Raw genomic sequence first — 26,229 nt, forward strand, 5'->3', positions numbered from 1 at the left:
TACTGCAAAGGCTTTGCAAGTTATCTGCACAAGGTGCTGTTAATAGCACTGAAGCAGTCATCATTCACTTTGTGAATCAATTCATAGGATTTGAAAGCATTCTTTGGGAACACAAAAGATCCTCAACAAAATATGAAACGCTCCCAAATGTTGTTTCTCTTGGCCTGTCCTGAGGGTAAGGCTACTCCACCAGCTATGGACTTGCCCAGAAAAACCAGGGAATACAGCTACAGCCAGAGGCAGGGATAAAAGTCACAGGTCACAGCACAACATCGATCCACTTCACCGTTTAAACCCATCGTGGCTAAGGACTGAAGCTGAAATTCCATTTTAACTGCTTACACACCAGTGAAACTTTCAAACACTTTAAGATGGAATCAATGTGCTGATTGTATTTTAACCACTGCAGGTGGTCTCCTTCCTCCTGAAAGTAACGGGATACCTCTTGGCTAATGAGAAGAGCTTGATTATTATTTTTTTTAAACTTCTTTAGGTAGCTTAGTCCAGGGTAAGAAGCTATTTGCATTCTGTCCTTAAGTATATTGATAAGATGCTGGAAAAGTAGCACTGTCAAACCAATTCTCACCTCACTCTATTAAAAAATAATTTAATGGACAACACTTCTTCAGCAGGAAAAGAGCCACCATGGCAGTTGGACTTAACCACTCCCATCATCTCCTCTGTCTCCAGAAGTAAGAACACTCCTCTGCTGGTAGCTGCCAGTGGGGAAAAAAAGCATCGACTGCAAGAGTTAAACACACAGCACTTGGAGCGCTCGCAGTCAACCATGTCAACATCTGGAGCTGGTTGACTTTTCCCCCTAAGGATTTGAAGCGCTGTGCTGGATTTTTTCCATAAATTCCCCGCATTCTAAGTCTATCAGATGGATGTCACACACACCCTGCGCCCTGTGTTTCCAACCCGACTGACCACTGAAAGACTCCAGAGAACTTTTGTTGCTGTTTTGTTTTCATTTATGCATTGTCTAAGTATTCAGGCCAGATCCTGTTGCACACACAACGCTCTTGGTGGGCCTGCTCGAACCTGCATGAAAATTGAAGCTGAGAGATGATTTCAGAATCATTTTTCAGCACTGTACTGAGATTTGCCACAAACGTGACTCACACAGAACACTTAGTGCTCTAGAACTCACATGATAGGGATGCAGGAGAACACAATTTAAAGAATTTGAACTGAGCTCAATACCAAGATTTCACTCATTATGCCCATTTTTCCTTAATTACACAATTTCTATTAGCAGAAACATTTGAAGGCCAAGCCAAGCAAAGCTAACAACTGATCCAAATGGAGCATCAGTAGTTGAAAATAAAACAAACCCAACAAAATGCAGTTTGAAGTGACATCTGCAGAGAACCTGCCCTAAATAGATTCATTTAGATCAAAACGCCTATTGGGAATTATTAGGGAAATTGAATACTTAAGCAATGAAAATAAATAAGCTGTGCTTTGGGGCTTTCGTTGCAGAGTGCGGGAATTGGACACCGTTCCCCAGCTCATGATTCCTTTGACCTCAGATTTCGGGAGGTCAGGTTTAGTAAATGAAACAACCCCCACCACCACCCCCTCCTCAGTAACAGCCTGAAGCAGAAATACATCCAGGTGTTGCCTTTCCAACAAACCTGGGGGCTTCACTGTCGTGGCTCATCTGAGATGGTGACCATTTATTTCAAACCCTATCTTTCTTTCCCTGCTATTCACAATATTTACGTTTCTACTTCAACACACACATTTTTATACCACAAAAAAGCACACATTTTCCTTTCCCATTCTATCCCCTCTGTTATTTCTATGGACTACCTCACAGCATTAACTGTGGGGAGAAGTTTCCTTCAGAATAATTAAATACCATGGGAGGACTTAAAGATTTATGCATAACCAATTGCAGAGTGCATACATGCACTTTCTATTCATGCTCTTCCGTCAAACCATTAACAACAAGGAGCCCCGTCCAGTTCAGCCTTTAGTTGTCTGGTACTTGACGGGCAACTGAAAAGTTAAGTCCCAAGATCTCACATACCAAAAAAGAAAGAAGAAAAAAAAACAGTTGAGAAATAGTTGTAATTTTTCATGGCTAAGGACTCCCTAAGAAAGCAAAAGCAACACCCCCAGGAAGGGACATCGCACGTAACCTCATATGAAATAAACTTAAAAGGACGCATTTCCGCTGTGACGCTGTATAACATTTTTTTGCGACCCGTTTATGTTTAGAAGTTTATGCTTTAGCTGTACTTGTCGGCTCCAACCCAGAGAATAACTTCCCAGATCCCAGCGTGGGACATGGTGCACTTCATTCATTTGAGACTTGAAAGTATTTCTTCTTTCATTTCAAATGTTTCATAAAAAAAAATAAATAAAATAAAAACTAGTGCTAAAGCAAAAGAAGACAGCAGTGTAGAGCCTCTGAAATTGTTTTCTTTTTAACAGGAAGGTCATTGACTGCGGCTCGGATATACAGTTACCGTATTTAAAGCTTTTTCATTAAATGCACTCACAACAATAAACTACTCTCCAACCAGTCCAGCTGTTCTGCTTGTGAACCAAACCAGCATGCTGCAAATATTTATGAGATTTCATGGTTGTCCATACCGTCCACATCTCATGTTCTCTGACTTTGTTTTGCTTTTTAAAATAGAATGTATTCACTAAACCCGAGACAGATGCACCACTAGCAGTTGGGTATTTGAGAAAACTATCTGCTCTGTTAGCAGCAAGGAAGGGATAAGCAACACGGCTTAGAGGTCACTGCAACATTTTTGAGCACCCCTAACAAAAATGCACAATGGGAAACAGATCGGAAGGTTGTTTTTTTTTAAGTTGTTGTTGTTCAAAGCATCTGCATAAGGGATAATTACCATCACACGCAAACAAAGGAGATGCTGTTGTAGCTACACTAATTAGACAAATGATAGCTTAATACGCTCCCGCATACCAACAAGGAAATGCACTCTGTCCCTTCAAAGAACAATAACGCTTACAATGAGCTGGACCTTGCGAAATACACTACAGAAGCAGAGGTGATACGATGAAAATTCAAGTTTCTACAAGAATTATTAAATAAGGAAAGCCTCAGATGATTAAACTGTGCAACCCTATAAAGGCATTGCTGTAGAAAAACAGTTTAACCTTTAAATACTAACAATAAAGGGAAATAAAAAAATACAGAACCCTCGAGGAAAAAGACTCAGCATGTGATAAGCTCATTAAACATCAAGTTTAATGAAAACCTCATTGTAAACAGCAGTGGGATACCTTCTCCCCTACTAACTGATTCAAATCACGTACGGTCCTCCCCAGGGTCAGCTCCAAACGGCGCTGGACTTCTGCAGGCTTTGTTGTCGGGAGGCATTGTAACAGCAGAGTGCTCTGCACGGACAGCCCCCACCATTTGTTTGAAGCAGTTCGCCAGCAAACAACATAAAAGCAAACAAACGAATATTCACACAGCGCAGAAAAGACTGAGCGGATTCCTAAAGACATCACAATGAGGGAAGCTCTGATGCAAACTGATTACCGTTAAGCAGCTAAGCCTTTTTTATATATCTAATTAAAGGTCATAGTGCTGCATTGTTTCCAGAGAAAAGACAGAAGTTTGTGAAAAAGCAGCAGCATAAGATTTCTTTTTTTTCCCCCCTTTAATGCATCACTCCTTCAAATAGTGTAACCTCGGCAGAAAGCCCAGCTGGTTTGTGGTGGGAGCTCTCACACTTCAGTGGCTCACACTGTACTTTCTTAAGCTGTATAGAGCCCTATGCACATAACATCAAGCTCCGATATCCCAGGCTGAGATCCTTCACACACACACACAGCCCCATTCCTATGCCACAGTGTTACTCTCCTCCGGATTTTCCTTCGTTATAAGCAAAGTTAAAGATCGATTTATCTCATGCAAATGATCTGACTATGGATAAAAGACGCCCACTTCACAGGTCCTTATACTGCACTGGGTTTAGCTTGTGAGATACAGCCCAACGCTGCAAAATTTTATCTTATCCAAGAGATAAAGGTAAAACTATCAGTCTCTCCTTTGTTGTTGTTGCTCAATTTCAGACCCCATGTCATATTCTGATACCGCAGAAAAGAGTTGTAAGCACCTTTACGTGCCTCAGCCTTGCATTCGAGATGCCACTTCAAACATGCAATTGAAGTAACAAGAAGTTTTAAAACTTCAGCAGCTTTTGCTGTGAAATGGTTCCCATTCGGATCAAATACTTACACTTACGGCTGAGTTGTTACCTCCCGCCCCACTGCCAGGAAACCATCACGGGTCACACAATACTTGTGAGAGCCCGAGGAGCGCTCCAGCATACACAACCCAGCACGCCCCACCCCAGCAAGCTATAAACCCACTGCAGCACAAAGTCACACAGCAAAGCCAGGCACTAAACAGCAGAGAGAGAGAGAGAAAAAGCAAAAACAAACAAACAAACAAAGAACCCAATCACAACAGAGCTTACATTTTAGCAACGCTGCCTTACCCGTGATTGTTATGGTCCCCATCATTTTTAAATTACACTAATAATAAGAAACTTCCTTCTCACAGTATGCAGTTCCTGATATCTGTGGGTCTGGAGCAGCCTCCTGCCTCACCAGACGCGACGAGCAGGGCAGACCGAAGCCGTGCTCCCACAGCCTCTCTCCCTCGGCAGCTGCTCGTGGTGGAGGACCATTCCCTCCTCAGCTGTTCACTACACAACCGAGGGAGCAAAAAGCGACTCGGGGGTGGGCTGGGCTCACACGGTGCGCCAACAAGGAGCGGGATCCCTCCCCTCGCCTGAGCCAGCACCAATTGCCGGCTACCAGACCTCATGTGAGGCTCTGGAAGTGTTTGGAGGCTGCAGAAGTGCAGTTTAACTATTCTCTTTCCATCACTTCACTGCTGGCAATTAATGTAATTATGCTCCCAAATATTTATCTTGCTACTTTTCACTCCCAAGCTGTTTTTTTGTTGTTTGATTTTTTTCTCCTCCATGAGAGGAACTATAAGCTTCAAACTAAGAAATAACCAGTTTTTGAAGAACAGACTGCTTCAGTCCTAACTTTTGAAACACCTTTCCGAAGCAGCCACACAATATCCAAGCCAAACTGACCCCCCAGTACAGTTACAATAATCCTACTGATTGCATTGGGTATCTCCAAAGCTCAGCTTCTGCCCAGGTGCTCTGCCAGCCATGCACAGCCTGTGTCTGTGTCCACCAGCACTTCCCAGTTAGCCTCATGTGACAGCAACAACGGTGATGAGCTTTGCCTCTCTTCAACTATCTGCCAAACACAGACTCAAATAATGGCCCAACTGAGATGGGGAGCAGGCCCACGAGAAAAATAGAAAAATCTCAATTCCTTCATTATAAGCAATTATCCCTGTTGCCACAGTGCTTTATTTCTGATTTTAAAGAGCTGACAAACAAGATGAAACAAGGAAATACAGAATTCAGTGATTCATCTCTCTCACTGGAGACAAAGATTTTTCTGAATGGAGCATGTAAAAGATACTTACCCCCCCCCCCCCACACACACACCTTTATTCATCTGCTTAAGCTCATGTGGACCAGACACTGCAGGGACCAGAGGGTAGATACAAAGAGAGATGGATATCTGAATGTAGCATTCACTTGAAGAACCAGCTTTGTCAGTGCTTTAACAGTTTTTCCTCTCTATGGATGCTGTTGTCACCAGCTACCGATAGCAAAAAACATATGCTGCATCACCTCCATTAGGGCTTGCTTTTTATTTTTGCAAGTTTAAATATTGCGAGCAAACCCTGGGAAACTGTTTTGCTTTTCATATAAATCTTGCTATCACATAGGTGGGATCCCACTCAACACTCATCATGCAACCACATGAGAGGTGATCCTAAAGAAAGTAAAGCCTTTTTGGGCAGCCTACTCAAGTAAGCATTCCCAACGCTGTGTCCATAAAGCACCGTGCGTTTCATCACCTATAATCACCTGCATCTCACCTCTTTTTCATTACACACCTTAGGAACACAATTTCTGTACACCCAAAGCTACAACTCATAATGAAACAATAAAAATTACTTTGACTATTAACTTGAAATTCATGCCCTTTTAAAGGCCTTTTCTATTACTCAATCCAGAAGCTGAATAACATGAAATGTACTGACACAACTTTAAATCATTGGGTAATTTCTACTCCTTCATGACTTCGAGCATCTTCTCTCATCCCTACCCACTTCAGAGTAAGATTTTAAAAGAGAACAGTGTTTAACATGAGCAAAAGAGAAAACACATTGCATCCCAGTTGTACAGTGCCCAAAGCCTCTACCAAAAGGATAAGGAATAAGGTGCAAAAGCTTGACATAAAACAAAATATGGAAAAGTCTTCTATTGGAATATCAGCAATGGCAATTAATGTAGCAAAAAAACTGCCTTTACAAGAATTCAAAACCCAGAACATGTGAAAGGCAACACAACTGCCACAAGCTGCTCCAGAGGCTGACACTGAAAAATGTGGTCCCTCCTCCCCTCCCCTCCCCTCCCCTCCCCTCCCTCCCGTGCTCCCTCATTCCACAGCATTCACTGTCTGCTCTGACCGAATCTCCCCCACCACAGCTTTGCTGAGAAGGTCAGCCCACAGCTGGCTCCTGGCAGCTGGTGCCTCCCAGTGCTGGAAGGAGCAGAAACAAAAGCCTGGCAAGGGCAGGAACAGAAGAACAAGCAGCATGGTGGCAGGGCAGAAGAGATTCCCTGAGGAGAGCATACAGGGAGTACCCCCCCCCCCCAGTAACACACATTTGGGAGGTCAAAATGCAACTCTGATTAAAATTGGTATGAAAGAGAGCTTTAATCAACAGAGAAACAATGGACAGCTGCCTGTCCCTTCTTCTCAGTTCAAAACAGTTTTTCAAAAGCCACCTGCACATGGTTCTGGGCAGCCTGCTCCCAGCAGCCCTGCCTGAGCGAAGCATGGAGCAGAGGGCCTCCCGAGATCCTTCCCACCTCAACCAGTCCATTATTAACACCAATATCATTAATGAATGAAGATATTAAAAACATAATTAAAACAAAAACAAACAAACAAAACTGTAAAAGAAGAGACAGGTCTACACAGCATGAAACACTAACTCAGGAAGTAGAAATTGAACTGTTCTTTCAGGCAAATGGTCCAGACATTGATAGCAAGCAGAAGCACTACTGGCCTGCACTATGGGAAAAGAAGCACCCCAAAAGGCAGGAAGGATGGCATCCTGTTCCACTGACAGCCTCAGTCCTAATTCATTTGGTACCCAAACTCTGACTTAAAGAAAACTCATCCAAATAAAATATCACTCTACAAGCACTTGAGTAACCAAGAGACCACCTGAGCAACTACCTATTCACTATTACATGGCCAGTTGAGCCTCATGTCAACTTCTCACTCTGCTTAGCATCCAGCCTCTAAGATGAGCCCATTAAACACAGGAATTTACTTACCACTTGTTATGAGGGCCTCTGCATGCTGTCCAGGGGGCTCTTGGACTGACGAAGTCACCTCTGGCTGCTGCCCAGTCAGCTCCTGGGGTGTCGTAACAGCTTCTGGCTGCTGAGGCTCCTCTTGCAGGACTTCAATCTCCAAGTTGTCTTCATTAATATCAGGTACAGGTGAACTTGCATCTAAGGCCTGGATAGTCACAAATGGGATGAAAGACGGTAGCAGAGGAAAAAGAGGAAGAAAGAAAAAGTGTCATCAATACCAGGTTAGCTTTTTTTGTACAAAACACTGTTCTTCCTTTCTCATTTTGGGTAAAGGCACGCACACATTTGGGGGAATACTCGTATGCTTCTGTGTAGCATCATTCCTGTTTTAAGATTATTAAATTCAATAAATCAAAACACTACTGGGAGAAAAGTAAAAAACAGGCCATAATCTGGGGCTATTTATTGTACTCCTCTCCTGTTTGAAGTATGAGGAAGAAGCAGATCTTACAAACAGTCCTACAACCTTGTGTAAAATATGTTTCTAGTGCACCTTCTAACACTGAGGAAAGCTTTGGGATAACATGAATCTAGCTAATGGAAAGATATTTTTCATGCTTCAAGATGTCTGGCACAGTTGCTCCGATATATACAAGACTGCTCCTCTGCTGATGTGCTTATCTCATGATCGTAAGCAGTACAGTTACAGGAAAGAAAGAAAATGAACTATTCAAGACAGAAAGTATCTACATAAATCCCATGTGGAAATTCAGTGAAACTAGGATTAAAACTAGAGTTCCGGAGCCTCAGTTACTACGTAGAGCTCATTCTTAACAGAGAAAAACAATCTGCAATATTTCAGGACGCCACACTATAATATTTGAAGTTTTTTTTCCCTAAATTAGTCACTATGAAAAAAAATAAATCTCTCCTTCAGTTTCTATATTTGATACATTTTAATCACCTCCAGAACATCTATATATAAACTATATAGGATTGTCATGTAACAAGGGAAGATGTTTTCAAAATAAAAACACACCTAAACGATTGTGTTGTAATCATTTAAAACAAAACAAAAACAGCTCCCTCCACACACACTTCTTTACCCTTTGCTTAACAAACTAGATTTCCGACTGATCACATTCCCTTCCAACAGAAGCTGTTTCGACTAATTAGACGCATCCCAAACCTCTGCTCCTGAAGTGCAAGTCTAAAGTTCCTCTGGTGGAAAAGCAAACCTTAATTACATATCTTTTTCTTATTACTCTGCTGTATTCCCAAAATACTGGCATTGAAGACTTGATAATTAAGTGAGGGAACCACAGATGCACCCCATCTTCCAATGGAACGCAACATCCAAACACTCGAAGCACCAAACCGGGATCAGAAAGATGACACGCTCCTGAGCATCTTCAGTGAAAATGCCACTTTAAGAGATTCCGAATGGGCAGAGCTGTTTATTTATTTTTATTAACAGTTGGCCTGCCGCAGTGAAATTCCAAATCAACACACAATGTGCCAGGGAAAGGGCTTCCCACTTATCTTTCAGCTACCTTTTCATGTGCCAGGCGAGATCTAAGCAAAGTACCACACAGGCGAGGAACGTGCATTAGGGTTCCCAATCTCCAGTTCAGAAGCCCTTAATTAAGCCAAATTGTTTCCACCTGGCGTTGCTGCACTCCTCAAAGCTGCCTTTCACAGCCACATAATCCACCTCAGGAAAAAGGACACCATTATGCATCACTGCCAATACCACAGATGGAATAATTTGGCTTCAGAGTTTTCACATGCTGAGACCAGATATTAAATAGAAGAAATACGGAATGGCTCAACACTCAGATTGCACTCCCACTTCTCACATCATCCTTTTCATAAATCTAAAACACAGGAACTCAGAAGGAATAAAAATGCCACGGCACTGAACAAAAGGATGTAAAACTCCAAGTCAATCTTCTGCAATTGCAAACAGCATTAATTGAATGTGTAACAACCAATTAAAGACTGCAGATGGAGAAACACAGAAAATAACAGACTAATTTTTAAATTAACTTGGGACTCTTCATTAGGAATCTCAAGAAGTTGTTTATTTTTTTTAATTTAAATATAATACATTGCAGTCATTTGTTCTTTTTAAGACTGTTACTCCTGCAAACACCAAAACAACCTTAACCTTACTAGTTCTAATGGCACTTGGCTAACTGAAGATAAATCCATGGATGAGTATCTCAAGGCAACACCCTCAGACTTAGCACCAGCAACTCTTTGAACTCACAGGAAAAACAACAGCTCTGAGTATTTTAGCACTCCTCACCTTGTTAAAAAATGCCTTTGCCTTTCTCTTCACATTTCCAACAAGCCACTTAAAGCTAGACATATATGCAGTATTATAGAATGTCCTGAATTGGAAGGGACCCACAAGGATCACTGAGTCCAACCCCTGGCTCCAAACAGCACCACCCAAAATCAAATCCTGAGTCTGAGACAGTTGTCCAAACACTCCTTGAACTCCAGCACATGGAGCTGTGCCCACTGCCCTGTGCAGCCCGTTCCATGCCCACCACCCTCTGGTGCAGACCCTGTCCCACACCCCCAGCTGCCCCTCCCCTGGCACAGCTCCATGCCGTTCCCTCGGGCCCTGTCACTCTCACACAGAGCAGAGCTCAGCGCTGCCCCTCTGCTCCCTGTGAGGAGCTGCAGCCGCCATCAGGCCTCCCCTCAGCTCCTCTGCTCTGGGCTGAACAAACACAGGGACGCCAGCTGCACCTCACAAACCTTGCCCTCCAGACCCTTCATCATCTTTTTAGCCCTCCTCTGGATGCTCTGTACAGTTTTGTGTCCTTCTGTTGTGGTGACCACACACGCACCCAGTGCTGGAGGTGAGGTCACACAGCACAGAGCAGAGAGGACAACCCTTCCCCTTGCCTGTGGCAGTGCTGGGTCTGATGCACCCCCCCCCCAGGGTACAGCTGGCCCTTCTGGCTGCCAGGGCACATACACTAATCACAGAATTCAAATAATTCCATAATAAGACAAGAAATATAGGAATTAGGTACCTCAACGCAGTACAACTTGTCTCCTTAAATCAAACCCACAGTGAAATCACAAGCTATTATCACAGTTAATAATCCTCCAGTCCTTAATTTATTCTACAGTTGCAATTAATTTAGGAAAACAGTGACTATGTATTATTTGAAACATACATGATCAAAATTCAAAACTCACTGGATCTAGTAGATAACACTTAAGATCTGTCAAATGCAACTGTACTTTCCTATACGAAGAACAGTGACATCCCGATATTTCCTTCTAAACAATACTAAATGCTAAGACCAGAAGCAGTTTTTAAACTATCAGCTGGTAGAATTATAACCTGTATTCCCTCTGTACACAAACTAAGTTTTGAAAGCAGGACACATCTTTCAAGATTTAGCAAAACATAAATATCTGAAAAACCTCAGTAATTACATGTTTGACCAGATTTGCAGCACCCTTTGAGGGTGCACTGACCACTTTAGCCCAGTCTCTAGGAAAAAGATTCTGATGTGATTCTTGGCCACTGGAGGGCAAGTTTAGATTTCCAAATCAAGTAGTCTATTCGCTTCCATAAAATAAAACATCAAAACTGATAAAGCAAGTTAAAATGCATACAAGGGAGAAGAAAATATGTACTTTTTGGAGTGAGGAGGGCTTGTAATGTGAAGGGAGACAAGAGCAGTTAGGTTAAAAAAAAAGTTCGTATTCTAAGAAAGTTGTTCAGGCTCTTTATGAGGGTCAGTGCAGTCTGTCCCACTGCATTAGCTCTTGAAAGAAACTAATTTCTATTTTCACTCACATTAACTGCTTCATTTCTCTGCAAGGATCTGAAGCACAGTTTAGACCAATTATCTCCAATTTACTAAGCTGTGTTCCTAATTCCACTGAGAATAGTGATAAAGTCTAGTTGAATATACAGTCAGAGTTTAGAGAGAAGGGTGAAAACCTTGAAGATAAAAGTTAGAAGTATTGAGTATCTGATTGTTCAGCACTTTATTTACCTACAAGTAGAGACATTACTGTTGGTACATTTATTAGTATTTATCAGGTTTCCCTGGCACTCATTCATAGCCCTCCCTGGATTATGAATTATCTTATGAATGTGTTGTCACATAAATGCAGGAGAAACTGAAAAGACCTGGTTACCCAGTTCACTGGTCCTTCTGTTTGATCACTCTCAAAACAAAGAGCCATCAGTGATGGAACACTTTTGCTTCTGTCATGTCACTTCCATAAATCACACAAATAATTTCTGAAGACTTCCCTCATACCCTCAGCAAAGACAGAAGCCAAACACTGATGCACAGCTCATCAGACTAAAATGATCACAGCTTGTTGACCACATCAATCTCACCTACAGTGGTTTCTGCTCCATTCTTTAGATACGGAAGTCCAGCGGTTGGGCCCATTAAATGTATTAAATGTATTAAATGCATTAAATGTATACACCATTAAACATCTATAAATATAATGCAAAGAACCACACGAGGTGTGGATTAACAGAAGATCCCTGATGGTTTATGGTGCGTTAGAGCATGCTTCACACATTCATTCACTAGTCTGAATGGTCTAGCACTTCCCAGCCTCTTCCCCCACCAGGAATCACCATCATTCCCAACATTCCTTGTACCAGACCCAATCATTCCAAGGATTCCTCACACCAGGCCAAAATGTACCACGGTTAATTTTGCCTCATTCTGTTAATCCTGCTACAGAGATTCTACGTTAGATTATTAAAATAGCCAGATCCAGCTGTCTGAACAACTGAGCAAACTAACGTAAAGGTCTCTAATATTTTCCCAGAAGTTTAATCCTGAAACTTTGAGAAAGCTTACAGTAGTTTGGTCAACTGAGGAAATCGGCTCCTTACACATAATGATTCACTGAAATGTCTGCAAATAACAGTACTTGGGGGGAAAAAAAAAGCCCACACATTAAACACAAAACAAAACCAATCTTCCCCTGAATTTAGGTCATTCCAGCTCTCTGTTCACAGCAGGTTGTCTTGTTTCACATTAGCTAAGGATTGGAAATTCATGGGACATTACAAGTTCCACATGGAGATAACAGAAGGCCCTTATTCTATAGGGCACATACTTAATCTCAGTATCTTTTTGTTTGTTTGTTTACATCTCCCACAAACAAAGTCAAGAGCTTCCTCCTTACCTTTTACTCCTTCAGAATGATCACCTTCTGTTCTAACTCTCAGTCTGACTTAGTTGTGACATATCCTTACAGATGGTTACCCTCATGGCTAAAATAAAACCGATATAAACTGAATAAAATAAAACTTCCCAAATCATTTCTGCAATCCTTTTGAGACTTGTAAAGAAAGTGCTACTCCCAGACTGTCATTTTGGTTCATAGTCTAAGCCTGAATCGATGCATGCTCCTTCTTAGGTCTCACACCTCTCAACTCCTTCTGCATAACCATCCTAGGATACAACTAATGCAGCACCCTAACAGTTAGACGGGCAGAGCACAAAGCAGGCTTCCCCATAACTGAACACATGTGGGCTTGCATTTCCAGCCAGAATGATTTCCAAAGACCACATCACTCCTCTTTGCATCTCTTTAGCTTCTCCATCACATCAAACGCAAGCTAATTGCCTCAGCCTTCAAAGTGCCTGACACTCCCTCTGCCACCTCCTTCTTATCTCCTGTATGATTAGGGGTTATTTCACGCTTTCAGTGGATCCTTGGCACCAATTTCCATTGTGCATTTTTTTCAATTAAGCACCTTTATTCCTCTCTCCAAAGCTACCCCACAGGCACAGGCGGAACTCCAAACATCAGCACACAACGACATCATTACCTTCCTTCCAGGTCTGACGGAAGCACTCAAGAGAGCCCTGTAGCTCACCTCTGGGCCAAACGCTTCTAACTCAATTGCTTTTTAACTATGGCCCTTGAAGATGCCATTTAGGGAAGTTCCCCTGGTTGCTGATTAAGTTTTACTATCACTAACGTACAACTTACTTGCATTTTCAGGCTGGCTCAGCCCTGCCCTGTCACCAGCACACAGTTGTTAAAAGAGCAGATGTATGTCAGTCACAGCTGTTATTTGTCATGCATGCAGACAATAAGACATTCTGACATCTCAGCTGGTAACCTCTTTAGAAGAGACAGTTCCAAATATTTACTGTCTAGCAGACAACTTGCTCTCATTACAAGGCAGGTAGCGTAATCAAGTTACTGCTCAGAAATGGGAATTATCCAGAAAACACAGTTTGAATGATCGCTGCTCTTGAGCGGAGGCCCTTGCATGGGAGCAAGCCAGGAATTCACCACGCTAGATTTTAAAGCCATCAAAATTCCCGCAGAAGGTTATCTTTGCCAAACTCCTATTTTGCTGCAAGGACAGCTTGTTGCTCTGCCAGGGTTTTCCTTCTGGATTCTACCTTTAAAAGCTTCCCAATGCAGAGGCAGGTAGCTGCTCCAACACAGCCCTCTGCTTTCCCAGCAGGACCACAAAAAGAAAAACCTGTACTAAAATCAGTACCCAGGACTTTCGAAATGAGATAAAAACAGGGTGGATAACACGTGCTCTGAGATGTCAGCAGCATGACGCAGCTCTCTTCATACTGACCATGCAGCCTGTCGCTACATTCCTCCCACCGTGCCTGAGGGCACCACTCTGAGGGGCAACAAACCAGCACATCTCCCCACTCCCTCTTTAGAATCTCAACATAGGAACGGGAAGCCAGACAAGAGGAGCATCCCTGCTATGAACAGGGAATGAGCTCACCCAGTAAATACAATGGTGCCATTGCTGCAACCAAGAACAGTGCCACCTAGGTCATGCCTGCTTGCTCCCTTCACCTGCTGCCTCCTTTGCCACAGCAGCCAGCACACCTTGCTAAGATGGAAGGGGGCACGGTGGTGCCAAAGAAACTGAGCAAATTCCTGTGCTGCCTGTCTGCTGAAGGAGCTCACCTAGTGCCAGAAGCCACCAGGGGAAGCTGCGGGCCTCAGGCTGGGGAGGAGACGGGAATACAGGGCCAGTAGCAGGCACCTCAAAGCTACCTCTGCTTAAGTCCTTCTCAGGCCAAGCTTTGGTTCACCATGCTACTCAGGACAGAACAGCAGACAGGTTTCAGCAGCACTGGCAGAAAGAGCCTTCATTCCTCTCCTGCCCCACACACCCAGACGTCTGCTACAGGTGTTTGCCTCATCCTGGCTCTGGGTCTCAGCTGGGCATCATGAGGCAAACAAATCCACTAATACATCAGGGAACTTGTCCAGTGCAAAAACCTTCCTACTGTTTCCTGAAGGGCTGAGGAGTTTGCTTGGTTTATGGAAACAGGTGAGCACCAGTGTGAAGCAGGGCAGCATTGCTTGGGCCAAAGCAGGGAAGATGGGCAGGGGATAAAGAGAACAATAGGTGAAAAGTAGTATTTCTGCTGAAAGGGCCAGGAAATACCTAGATCAGATGAACCTTCTGTGGGACAATGCCCTGCCCACTGATTTCAGCAACACTGTAGGCATTGCTGCACAAACCCAAAGAATTCAGTTCAGATGTGTGAATGGGTTGGTACCTCCAACTACCTGCCATGCACCCTACAGAGGGGACTCCCACAGTAGGGCAGCCGTGCATGATAAGAAACTACTACAAAGCAACAACAAGAAAACGGCCATCAATTTCAAGTCCCACTACAGTGCTGGGTTGGAAACTCTGGAGCTGCTTTATGGGCAAATCAGCAGCAATTTGTGAAAAGTTAGGGTGTGCACCTGGGATCCTAACTCCTTCAGCCCACATTTAATCTGCAGTGCTTACAAACCAGCACCCAAAGGCTCTCAAAATATCTTTTCTGCCATGGTAGCCCAAATGCTTCACACGGCATCTGACATCTCCTGGGCTGCAGAAGTGAAACACAGGCCCATGTGCTCCCCCTTGCAGTAACCAGGACACCTCGAGACCTGGTATTCAGCCAAAGAGTCACATGGGGATAACGAGGCAACCTAAAGACTGTAAATTTGGGCCTTTCTCAGAGAAAAAGCAAACAGGTTTTCATCTAGTGCAAAATGGGACTATTATGAAAGAAACTTGATTAAATATTCTGTGGCGTTTCAAGTGATGAGGAAGCAGAACTGCCATGAAATTTTACACTGCCTATTGTAACAGTTGCCCAGACAATGTATTTGTAATTCACTTGCTGAGGCTCCCTCAAATTGGATTACATAAAGGCCAGTTTTCCAAATATTCCATTCAAAAGAGCTGGGATGAGTGCTTTCATTTCAAAAGCACGAGAATGGAGACCATCCTTTAAAATGACACCACTGCTTCTTTTTTTTTTTCCACTTTGCAAACACATTAGCTCTTTGATAGATTTCTCCAGGGGCACGGCATGATCTGGTGATTTTCACATCCAAAGGGCTGCAAGGAAACAGCTATGAAAAACCGTGCCATGAATCTGCATGAAACAATCTCACTGCGGTAAGAACAGAATAAGGGAGATATGAAACAACAACAATAACAAAAAAGTAGGACTGAACTTCATTAAAACTTAGATTCAACGTAAGAGAAGACAAAAACAGCTGTTGTAGGAAAAGCACAGTCACAGAACTTCTTACAGCAGCAATACCCACAGAGAACTTCCCCACCTTTAAGCAGCTTGAATGACAAAACTGAAGTGTTGAAAAAGGCTTTTCCTAAAGAGCAGAACATCTAAACAACAGTATTTAGAACCAGTCATAACCTGCCTTGGAGAACAGCATCGATGGCATCCCCCTTTTCTTGCCTTGGTCCCCATGACTGGATAAATGCAACTATGAACATTGCGGCCCTTCTCACACTCAGGTTATCTTTGTTTTAAAACAATCACTGCGACCAAAGGCTCACCCTCCAAATGCACCGCTGTCTACATTTCAGCATTTGAATTCTAAAGCGGCTCAACGCAACTGCTAAATATTTTGTTAACCAACACCAATCCCTACTGCTTATTTGGTTAAAAAGAGAATAAAATAAATCTCGGTTAATTTAAAGTTCATTCTCAATGCGGTTTTCAAATCTGTCAAAACACGCACAAGGAGGTCTAGTGGAAGCCAGGAACTATGGGAAATTCAACTTGAAAGTTAAATCTGAACCACAAGGTCAAAGAAACAAAGTCATAACCCGTTCTCAAGCTCCAACACACCCACACGCCCGCTCACAGAAACTTGGAGTGCTCTGAGGACCCAAGCTCAGATCAGGCTGCGCAGCGGACTCCGGGCATAACGTCGCATTATGTCTCCCCTAACAACTAACGTCTAACCCCAACACGATGCTATGTAAACACGTAGATGCACATAACCTCCCTTTCAGTCCCAGAATCCCCTCAACACGCCTATTCCAGAGGGATAAATGGGTTCATTCATAATCTATTTTTAAACACCAGACGTTTTAAAAGAATTTCTTTCAATTCTTCAACGTCTTTATTTAAAATAACACAGGCTCGGACCCCGATCCCTCCTCCCCGTTGGTTGCGGGCCGCCGCCGCCCCGCTCGCCCCGACGCTGTACCACCGCGGGGAGCGCCGCAGCCACCGCCCGCACCGCGACCCCGCGCCCCCCTCCCCGCCCAGCTCTGCTCGGGTGGGGGGGGCTGTGGCGGGCCCGATGCGGGACTCGGAGGAGGGACGCTTAAGCTGGAACCCAGCAGGGGAAACTTGGTGGTGCGGGGAGGGTCCCTGCTGCAGTCCCCCCGACGCGCCTCACAGACGCATCCTCGAGAAAGATGGGAGAAAAAATAAATAAATAAATAAATAAAAGAAAAAAAAAAAAAAAAAGAAAGAAAGAAAGAATAGTAAGAAAAAAGACTGCGGGAGCCTTGGGTACCACAGCAGCGGCCGTAGGACCGCAGTCAGGAGGGCTCTTAGCACAGCACTGCCCCGGCTGGGTGCGGCCCTCTCCCCCCGCAGCCGCACACAAAAGCGCCGCCGCCGCCGCCCCCCACCCGGCCCCGCCGCCCTCGCCCCCCGCCGCCGCCGCCACGAGTTTTATGACTGCGGCGCTGCCCGTGGCGCAGTCCCGGCCCAACCGCCGCCTGCCCGGCCCGCAGGCTCCCGCCGACCCCGGCAGGTGCCCGCCGGCGCGCAGGAAACTTTCCCCGCGCTGCGGAGCCGCCGCCCGCCTCCCCCGGCCCCGCACCGCCCCGGCCTTACCTTGGCGGGCTCCGAGGGGGCGGCGGCGGCCCCATCCTCCTGCGGCGGGGCGGACGGCTCGGCGGAGCTGCCGGCGCCCATGGCGCTGCCCCGCAGAGCTGAGCGGAGAGGAGCGGCAGGGGCTCGGGGGGAGGGAGGGGGGTGGCGGCGCGGCCGGGAATGAGAGAGCGCGGCTCTCCGCGAACTCCTTTAGGGAGCGAGAGGAGGGAGGGAAAGGGAAAAAAAAAAAAAAAAAAAAAATCGAGAGAGGGAGGAAAATCACCTCCGCCCCTGGTCCCCCCGCCCGTCTCCCGCTTGCTCCATCACATGAGCAGAGCCCCAGACACGCCTTGCAGCATCGAGCCGGGCTGATAAGGAGCGGCGGAGGAGGGGGAGGGGGGCAGCGCCCTGCCCGCCGCCCGGGGCCTCTCTCTTCTCTCGTGGGCACCGCCGGGGCGGGAGCGCTGCCCGGACCCCAGACCCAGCCCGTAGCCGCCCCGCGGCGCTGACTCAGCTCTTTTACCTTCCCCTCCGCCCACCGAGACCGAGTCGGCGCCCGCCAATGCCCTCGGGGTGCTCCGGGCTGGGGCTGCCCCGCGGTGGGCTCGGGGCCCCTTAGCCACCAACGCCCGCGGGTTGACGACCTCAGCCGTACGGGCCGCCAGGGGCATGTCCGGACTGCGGCTGATGCGGAGCAAGCAGGGATCTGTGCCTTAGCGGGGTACCGCGCTGTTGGCTTTCTATTTTTTTCTTTTTTTCTTTTTTCTTTCTTTTTTTTTTTTTTTTTTTTTTTTTTTTTCCTTTTTCCATGCGGCACAGGTTCTCATTGATTAATTCCTGCTAGACTGCATGGCGAGCAAAGCAGGCAACGTGATAGCTTCCCTCCCGACCCAGACATATACACACACACACAATGTGCCCCACTTCCCTGTGCCACAGGAGTGGGACCAACATGCACACAGCAGCATGCCCATCCAAAAGGACCCCCAGGGAAATGACATGTACACTGAGATAAACCAACCACGGTGTTGCTGGAGGGAGCCCCTCCCTGTGAATCCCCCCATCCTCCACTGGGTTCATAGTTCAAATCCGAGATTGGGGACATTTTCCTTTAGAAAACGTGAAGCAATCCTCATCCATTGAATCACTGGGTCATTCAGGTGTATATATATCTATATTATATGTTTATATTCTCTTAACTGTCCTCTCTGTTAATTGCCTGCTCTCTGCACGTGGTCAGCTCTTTAGGTAAAGCAATCAGGCCACACCAAGTCATTGCATGACACAGCCACTGCAGCAGTACAAGAACCTTGTGGAGCCTCAGCAAGAACCAAACTGCTGCTGGGGATGGCACAGGAAGAACTAAATCACTCCCTTCAGCCTAGCCCTGCTCACCCTCATGTATATGTGTAGTACCAAGAACACGTTGTCCTAAGGCTACTTGTCTCTCTAACAGTTTTCTTAATCTTTCATTTGTTTATTTTTCCCTAATCTTCAGAAAATTAGTACTGGTGCTGTTCTTTTAAGGGAGAGCAGGAAAAGGGAGTGAAAATTGATTGTGCGGTCGCTTGGTTCTGGGAAGTAGAAGTGAATCTCAAAGCCATGGCCAGCCCCTGGGAGCAGCTGCACACCAAGGGTAGAATCCAACTGAGTATTTCTCAACATTTCTGGCTTCTGAGCCCAGAGACACCAAGCCCTTCTCATTTCTGGTGCTCACGTAGTGCACTGGTACTTGGAAGTGCTGTAGATGCAGATGTATTCCAGACTGGGCCTACAAGATCTTCTTTGTAGTAAACTATCACTAATCATATGCTTGTGATGTCAGAACCAAGTCCACAGCAGCTTACAGGGCTACCCAAAGGCTAGCCTGTCTGCCGGGTTCCCTTCACTTGCAGCCCTGCTGCAACCCCAGTGGCTCCTTGGGCTTGGAACAGAGGGAAAATCAGGGATCCTGCTCAAGAAGGAAAAAGTGCCATAATCCAAGCTCCGCGCCTCATTTCCACTGCTCGTGGGCCACCAAATGCTTTCTTCGCAAGCAGCCTCCTTTCTGCCATCTGAAATTGCACTGTAGCTCTTCTGCTCGTGGCTTGTAACTTTTGCTTCCTTTCCTGGAGTAACTCCAGCAGAGGGACCTCAGGAGATATATTCATATCCCTACTTTGGCCCAGAAGCTGTTTGTTGATCCTCTTGTAGCCTTTCACCGTGCTCTGTGCCCTGTCTATACAGGTGACAGATGACAGGTCTGACTCTGGCATGTACTCTCTCTTGTGTTTCTCTATCTTCCACCCATATGCTAGAAGGGTTACTGCCCAGACCTTTGCCCTGAGTGGTGTGACTGCCTCTTGCTACACGTAGGCCTTTCAGGCACTAAGTCTCTTCGCCTGTCCGGTAAGGAGGAGTCACACGTGCTTCAAATGGTCCTCTTCACAAGGCACCAAGCAGCACTGTTGCAAGAATATTCAAACTACAGACAGAAGTACGCATGGTTACTTTTTAGAAAGCCAAAAAAATAGTAATGAAAGCATTACTGGCATGTTACCCACATCTCTTGTCCCATCCATGATTTGCCCCTTCTGCAACTTGAGGCCTTGGCTCTGGGTCCCTGTCAGTCTGGCTGTGACTGAGGAGCAGTGGGGTGGCACAGAGAGCTAGGCCTCTGCATCTGCAGCGGGAAGTGGGGTCACCTGGCATGGGCTTCGGGCTCCCCTTCTCTGGCCCGGGGTGCCTGGTCACAGGTTTGTGCAGGATTTGGGTTGTCTGCCTGGACCCCTGTTCACACCAACACCCCGCTGCTTTTATCAGCAGGATCCACGCTGGGATATTTTTGGCATAAATGCTAAGTGGAAAAGTATCATGTAAGTGTTCTTGAAATGGGAAGCTCTTGAGAACGTATCTTAGATCTGGGTAGAGAATGTAGTGCTCTGACTTCACCTCAGCTGTACTTACCAGCTATATTCTGCCTTTTTTCCCCTCCTTTTTAGCCAGCTGTGATAGGAAATCCCAGGATGTTGCTAGAAATAAATGTGTATACCTAGGAAGCTAATATATATCAGCCTAACAAAACACTAGCAAGAGGTGTGAAAGGAAGAAAATGACAAAAATAGCCATGTAAAAATAGTTTGCTTGCAAGCAGCCTTAAATAAGCCATAGGAAGAAACAAGAAAGGAAAACAATTTGCTGAATTACTTTCATTTATTTATTTATCATTATTTCTTAGGAGCTAAAATACTCTTAAAAATCACGGCGATATACAAAATGTGGGAAAAAAAGAGAAAAAAAACCCCAAAACAAGAACAAAGCAACAAATATCTCAATCTAATCCATTCACATCCCAGAGGTTATCTGTATCAGAAAAGATCTATTCAGGTATATGTATGTGTGTGTGCAATTTATAAAATGGTCTAAAATTTGATGGTTATTTAGGTAAAGGCCATATATGTGAATAACAAGGGTGTCACCCAGTGCATGTTTGCACACTGTAGCTGGTCCCGAATATCTCTGTTCAACGTGCTGCAGCCATTTTGGGAGATCTGCCCCCACAGGTGGTTTATTTTCTATCCTTCCTCACTCCTCACTTACTCTGCTCTTCTCGGGAGTAGTTTGGCAAATGCATGAAGCTTCAGTAGTCCAATTACCACCACCTGCCTGAGGGCAGTTCTTCAGAAGGGCACGGGACAGGCCAAAAGACTGCAGCAGTCTCATGACCCACTGGGAGTTTGACCAAAGAGATGCACACCATGGCCCAAACAATGCAGTTTCAATTTCCCTGTAACTTTCCTGTGAGGGGAGAAGGCAAGATCCAGCCTGTAGCTTAGTTTACTAGTAAGCACTTGACTGTCATGCAGCATAGTAGAATAAATAACACGGTGTGCAGATGTAAGGACTGCAGGGTGCCTGTGTGGACCCCAGCTTGCAGGCAGGGGCAGTGGCAGAAGTGGAGAAATGCGTCCTCCCTGGTGGCGTTTTATCTGCTGCATAGATAAATGCATCTGACCCAAGAAGCCTTTCAACCAGTGCTCTGAGGAAATTCCTCATCAAGGAAGGAATGCCCATGGGATAGAGATAAGGAGGCAGAGGAGCTCTGCAATGCTATTGCCCCATTGTCACAGCAGCAGGTGAATGACTCTGCTTTGTCCTCAGGAGGAAACCCCTGGGTTTGAGACTGGGGCTGAGAGCAGCACTGCAGAGGAATGCCTTGGCACTGCTGGCATTGTCATGGCAGCTGAATGGAAGGGTTCTGCAGCATCAGGTGCTGGGACACCTGAAAATTTTAATTTTGACCACACTCGGATTAATTTAAGTTGTAAGGGACCTCTGGAGGTCACGTTTTTGCTTTAAACACGACTAGCTTCTGCCGTTCCAGACTTTGCTCAGGCAAGTTCCTGTTGCTCCTCACCTCTTGCTGGGGCCTGTAGTGATACACTTCCAGCCTGTGTTACTGAGGGAGTCCTTAATGTCCACAGCTGGGACTTAGATCCAAGGTTCCTGTCCTCTGTTTGTCCCCCAGCAGTCTCTGCCAAGCCTGTGTGTACCTGTCTCCCTTCCTGAGGTGTGTTCCCACCACCACTGCCCCAACAGGCACCTGGCCTTGCCCACTGTCCAGACTGCTGCATCCTCTCTCAGAGGTTCTGTCCCATAAATGGGAAGAACATTAAGTTTTTCTGCATCCCTCACACAGAGATTACCTGCTCCTCTGGCTATTTTTTATCATATTTCATGGCTCCTGGCTGAGCTTAGAGACATTTGCTGTGTGAAAAAATGGTGTAAGGTATGTGATCCTTTCTCTGTGTTGCACTCCCAGGGAAACTTTGGTAGCTGCAGGTGGGAAACAGCAAAATGCTTTCTGGATCACAAACTCCAGCAAATAGAGCAGGAAAACAAACATGAAAAGAAACATGCAGACCACCAGGATCTCAGTGCTGTCACATTCTTCTCCTGGCCTAAGCGAGGACTACCCTATTCTGCCAATGCCCACCCAGAATGCTACAGCAGGGATGATTTTCCTAGCTCATTACCTTGACCTTCCTCTTTGCAGCATTCCTCTGGCTCTCCAGAGAGCACAATTTTTAGTCTTTGCCTCATCTAATGCTACCCCAACGCTCTCCTTCAGTGCTGATGATGGTCATTGCCCTTCTGCTTTTGTGAGATCTTCAAAAAAATGATTTGATGCTTTGCCTTTTGCTGGGGGTAACGTCCTTCAAAGTCCTTCATTAAATCATGCCTTTGATATGCTGTCTGCAGAAAATGGATCAGCTGCAGAGATGTGACTGATCTATGATCACTGCCTGGCATGCTGGACAACCTTACTTCCTCATTTCCTTGTCTTTTATTGGTCTGTAAGTACCTGGTGCAGTTTCACACCCTTGAGTCTGAGAGCCCCTCCTTTATTCATCCCAAGCCATGTGCCTCCACACAGCTTTTGCTGTTGCCTCTCAGTTTCCTCTAACCCCATGCTGGAGGCACCTAGTCCCACAGGTCTGTACACAGCTCTGAACACAGAAAGTCCAACCAGACATCTCCTGGGCAGTGTCTGGGTTCCAAAGCCATACCTGAAACTTTTCACCTGGGCAGCCTGCAGTACTTGAGTGGGTGGGTGACACAGTTCCTATACTCTGAATGGAGGGAAGCTGTTGGATCTGCCCTTTCCCTTACTTTAAAATTAGGCTGTGAACTCTCCAATGCATGCCAGTGTCTGGTAGGTGCTATGTTGAAAATAACGGAGTCCTGTCTATGAGCTGTTTCTCCAGTAAAACAAATAATACATAGGCTTTAGCTATTCATAATTTATAACCTTTGTCACGACCAGTGAGTAGAAATGTTAGGCTCATCGCTTGACTGACAAAGTACAAAGAAGCATCCAAACTTTTAACCAAAAGCTTTTAACCTCTGTCCAGGTGATTAAAAAAAATAAAATAAAATAAAAAAATCTTGCTTCCAGAAAAATAACCAAAAGAAAGATAGCCTGAAAGATAACCATCATGTTCCAGACTTGTGAATAATTTCTGAGCTGGGACTCTTAACTCAAAGCATTTTTAGCCCTTTTTTTTTTTCTGTTGAGGCTCATGAGATTACTGATGCGGGAAGGAAGAGAGAAGCAGAGAAAGCATAGATCATTTCCATCATCCAGGTTTTGTCTTAGTCATTGTACCAGAGGGCATTGATACACATGACAAGCAGAAAGCTTCAGAAATTGAAAGAAATGTCTACAGCCTTCAGGTGGGTCACTGTATTTGCCTACAGCTTAGAAAACAAAAAAATACAAAGCTGTTAGGGTAAAGAAGTCTTTATGTAGAGTGTCAAGTATAACTGTAAAATATAGATCGACTTTTGCAGTATTAGCACATCAAAAGTTAACATGTTTCTCTCTAAAGGACTCCGTCTTTAAATGTTTATAGCAATTATAACAGATCCTCAACCAGTCTGGTTGCCTTTATTGTAACAACAGGAGCAATGACACGGCTGGTGTCATTTCTATGGTCTGTCATATTGCTGCAGAACTTGAAGTGATCCTTGATGAGATTTTCAGTGAAAGAAAAGAAGAAAGACAGCAAGAAAGCCTCTCCCACGTCAAATTCTTCAGGCTGACCTGTCAACTTCTATGTTACTACATTTGGACTTGAATTTCTCACCAAGGTCAGAGTAGATTAGAAACTACTTTCATATCTGACAGAAATATTACTCCCCTGTGAACAGGGGTGTATCTTAAATGTGGAAAAAGGGTTCTGTCTTCTCAAACAAGCTGTTTGGAAGACGTGGAGGCCTCTCTATCAACTCTGATTTGCACCAGCAAGTCATCATCTTCTCCTAATCGCACCTCCCCTGCTTTTGTTTGGAACTAAGCAGTGGGCTCTGAAAACACAACTGAAAATATCAGAAAGACGTAATAAGATTTGAAAGACCTCATGATCATCTCATGATCACCAGCAATTTCTCTTTATTCTGTTTGTGGGAAGTGTGCAATATATATATTTATTTAAATCATGCCTAAAACACACAACAACAAAGTTATGTGCAGCCGGGCAAGGGCTTTATTTCAGGAGTGACCTCAGGACTCACATTTCCTCTTGCCTGAAGCTCAGTTCACTTTTGTAGGGAACTTGCTCAGTGGGAGACGTGTTTTTCTTAAATGTTCAACAGCTGCATGGAAGCTAGGCAGAAGGAAAAACAGAGGGAAAAGCAAAGGATAAAAAAAAATAATGCTGTGTTCCCCCCTTGTCTTTTAAAACTCTGGTTCCCTCAAATAAAAAGTAAGGAAGGAAAGTCTGAAAATCCTGATATGATGAAACTGAGACCCGTCGGCTGAATGGCATGCCAGAGGTCATGAAGAAGTCTGTTGCAGAGATTGGAACAAAGCACAATATCCATTTCCCAGCCATGTTTACAGAAATGTCTAGCTCCGCCAGAATTAGTAATGGGATGCCAGAATGAAGAACAGCTACAGCTTTTTTCATGCTCAGATCTAAATAACACAGTGCTGCAAGAGCATGTAAAAGCAAAGAGCGAACAGCCTTATGAAGCGCCTTTATTTTAGAGAAGCCTTGCAAAATAAGATGGTCTGATGAGGAAGATGCTTGGGAAAGATGTACAGCAGTTGAAAAGAACGGTGACTAGGCGAGGTGAACACAAAGTACCAAAGATCAAAATTTACCTGAGTTTCTGTTTGGTCATTTGACCTTCCATACATGTATCTCACATTCATTCAACATGTCACGGATTGAACCCGCATGCCCTTCTCTGCCATAGTGATAGCCTGCAGTAGCAGAAGCAGTTGCTTGAAATAAATGAGAGGAAAGGTTTCCCTGGTTTACTTTCCCTGTGTGGGATGCCTTTCTTAGCTGGAAATCAACTTGTGCATCTTGCAAACATGAAATAAAGGAAAAATTAAGAAGAAAGAGATGAAGTGGCTATCAGCAGAAAGGTAGAGTTGGTTGTTAAGGACTCCCAAGACAGAGGAAGCAAAGAACAGATAGGGAAGCAAAGAAAATCGGTAGAAGCTAAGAGGTACCAAGGAGGATCAAAAAGTCGGGGGAAAGGAAGCGTTACACAGAATTTTTCAAAAATATAGTGTTTTGTTTGCAAAAAGGTTGCAAGAATAGTTTGCAGAATAGTTACAAAAGATTTAACCTATTCTGATGAATGGCTGTAGTTTTTTATCAGCAATCACTTAGGCAAAAACCAAGAGCAATCACTCTGCTTGTGAACCTGCAATCTTTCATCAGTCTGTAGGCCGAGTCCTCCTTGCTCAGCACTGCTTGTGGTCAGGAAAGGATGGAGATAATGCTGACAGAAATCAGTCCTGCTTTACCCGACCATTTGCAAGCAGAAGATACAGCTCTTGTTAAAGCAGAGGGTCTTCCATAAATGCAATTAGCACTTTCAGAATGTTCTTCCAGACACCAAGATACAACTGAGCACATGAGGTGGGATCAATGTCTCTCAAAGCATGTAGGTCCAGACTCAGAGTAAGCATATTTCATGCAGGCCATGTGGTGACAAAGCCCAGGCAGGATACTGCAGGCATCTAGGCCTTGTCCTCCTCTCCAGTTCCTGAGCATTGGGGTGTGCAGGCTCTGCCAGCGTCTTACCTGGAGGAGCAGCCATGCTTTCAGAAGGCTGGCTTACCAGGGCCTTCTTCTAGACTG

The 26,229-nt window shown here is 44.9% G+C and overlaps 1 protein-coding gene across 2 annotated transcripts in view; it reads right to left on the reverse strand.

Annotated features, from left to right (window-relative positions):
- AKAP12 (A-kinase anchoring protein 12) overlaps positions 1–17,818 on the reverse strand; it is a 31,105-nt gene extending 13,287 nt beyond the window's left edge. The window contains exons 1-2 of one of the 2 annotated variants that reach the window (XM_072331340.1): positions 17,609–17,818; positions 7,452–7,638 (exon numbers count right to left, since the gene is read on the reverse strand). In XM_072331340.1, coding sequence (XP_072187441.1) covers positions 7,452–7,638; positions 17,609–17,689 — 268 coding nt within the window. In that variant the 5' untranslated portion in view covers positions 17,690–17,818. Of the gene's footprint in view, positions 1–4,496; positions 4,707–7,451; positions 7,639–17,608 lie in introns of those variants that run through there. The other variant, XM_072331341.1, reaches the window with a different exon arrangement.
- Positions 17,819–26,229: the final 8,411 nt, after the last annotated feature.

Source organism: Excalfactoria chinensis, chromosome 3 (genome assembly GCF_039878825.1).
Source record: "Excalfactoria chinensis isolate bCotChi1 chromosome 3, bCotChi1.hap2, whole genome shotgun sequence".
Lineage (NCBI taxonomy): Eukaryota > Metazoa > Chordata > Aves > Galliformes > Phasianidae > Excalfactoria > Excalfactoria chinensis.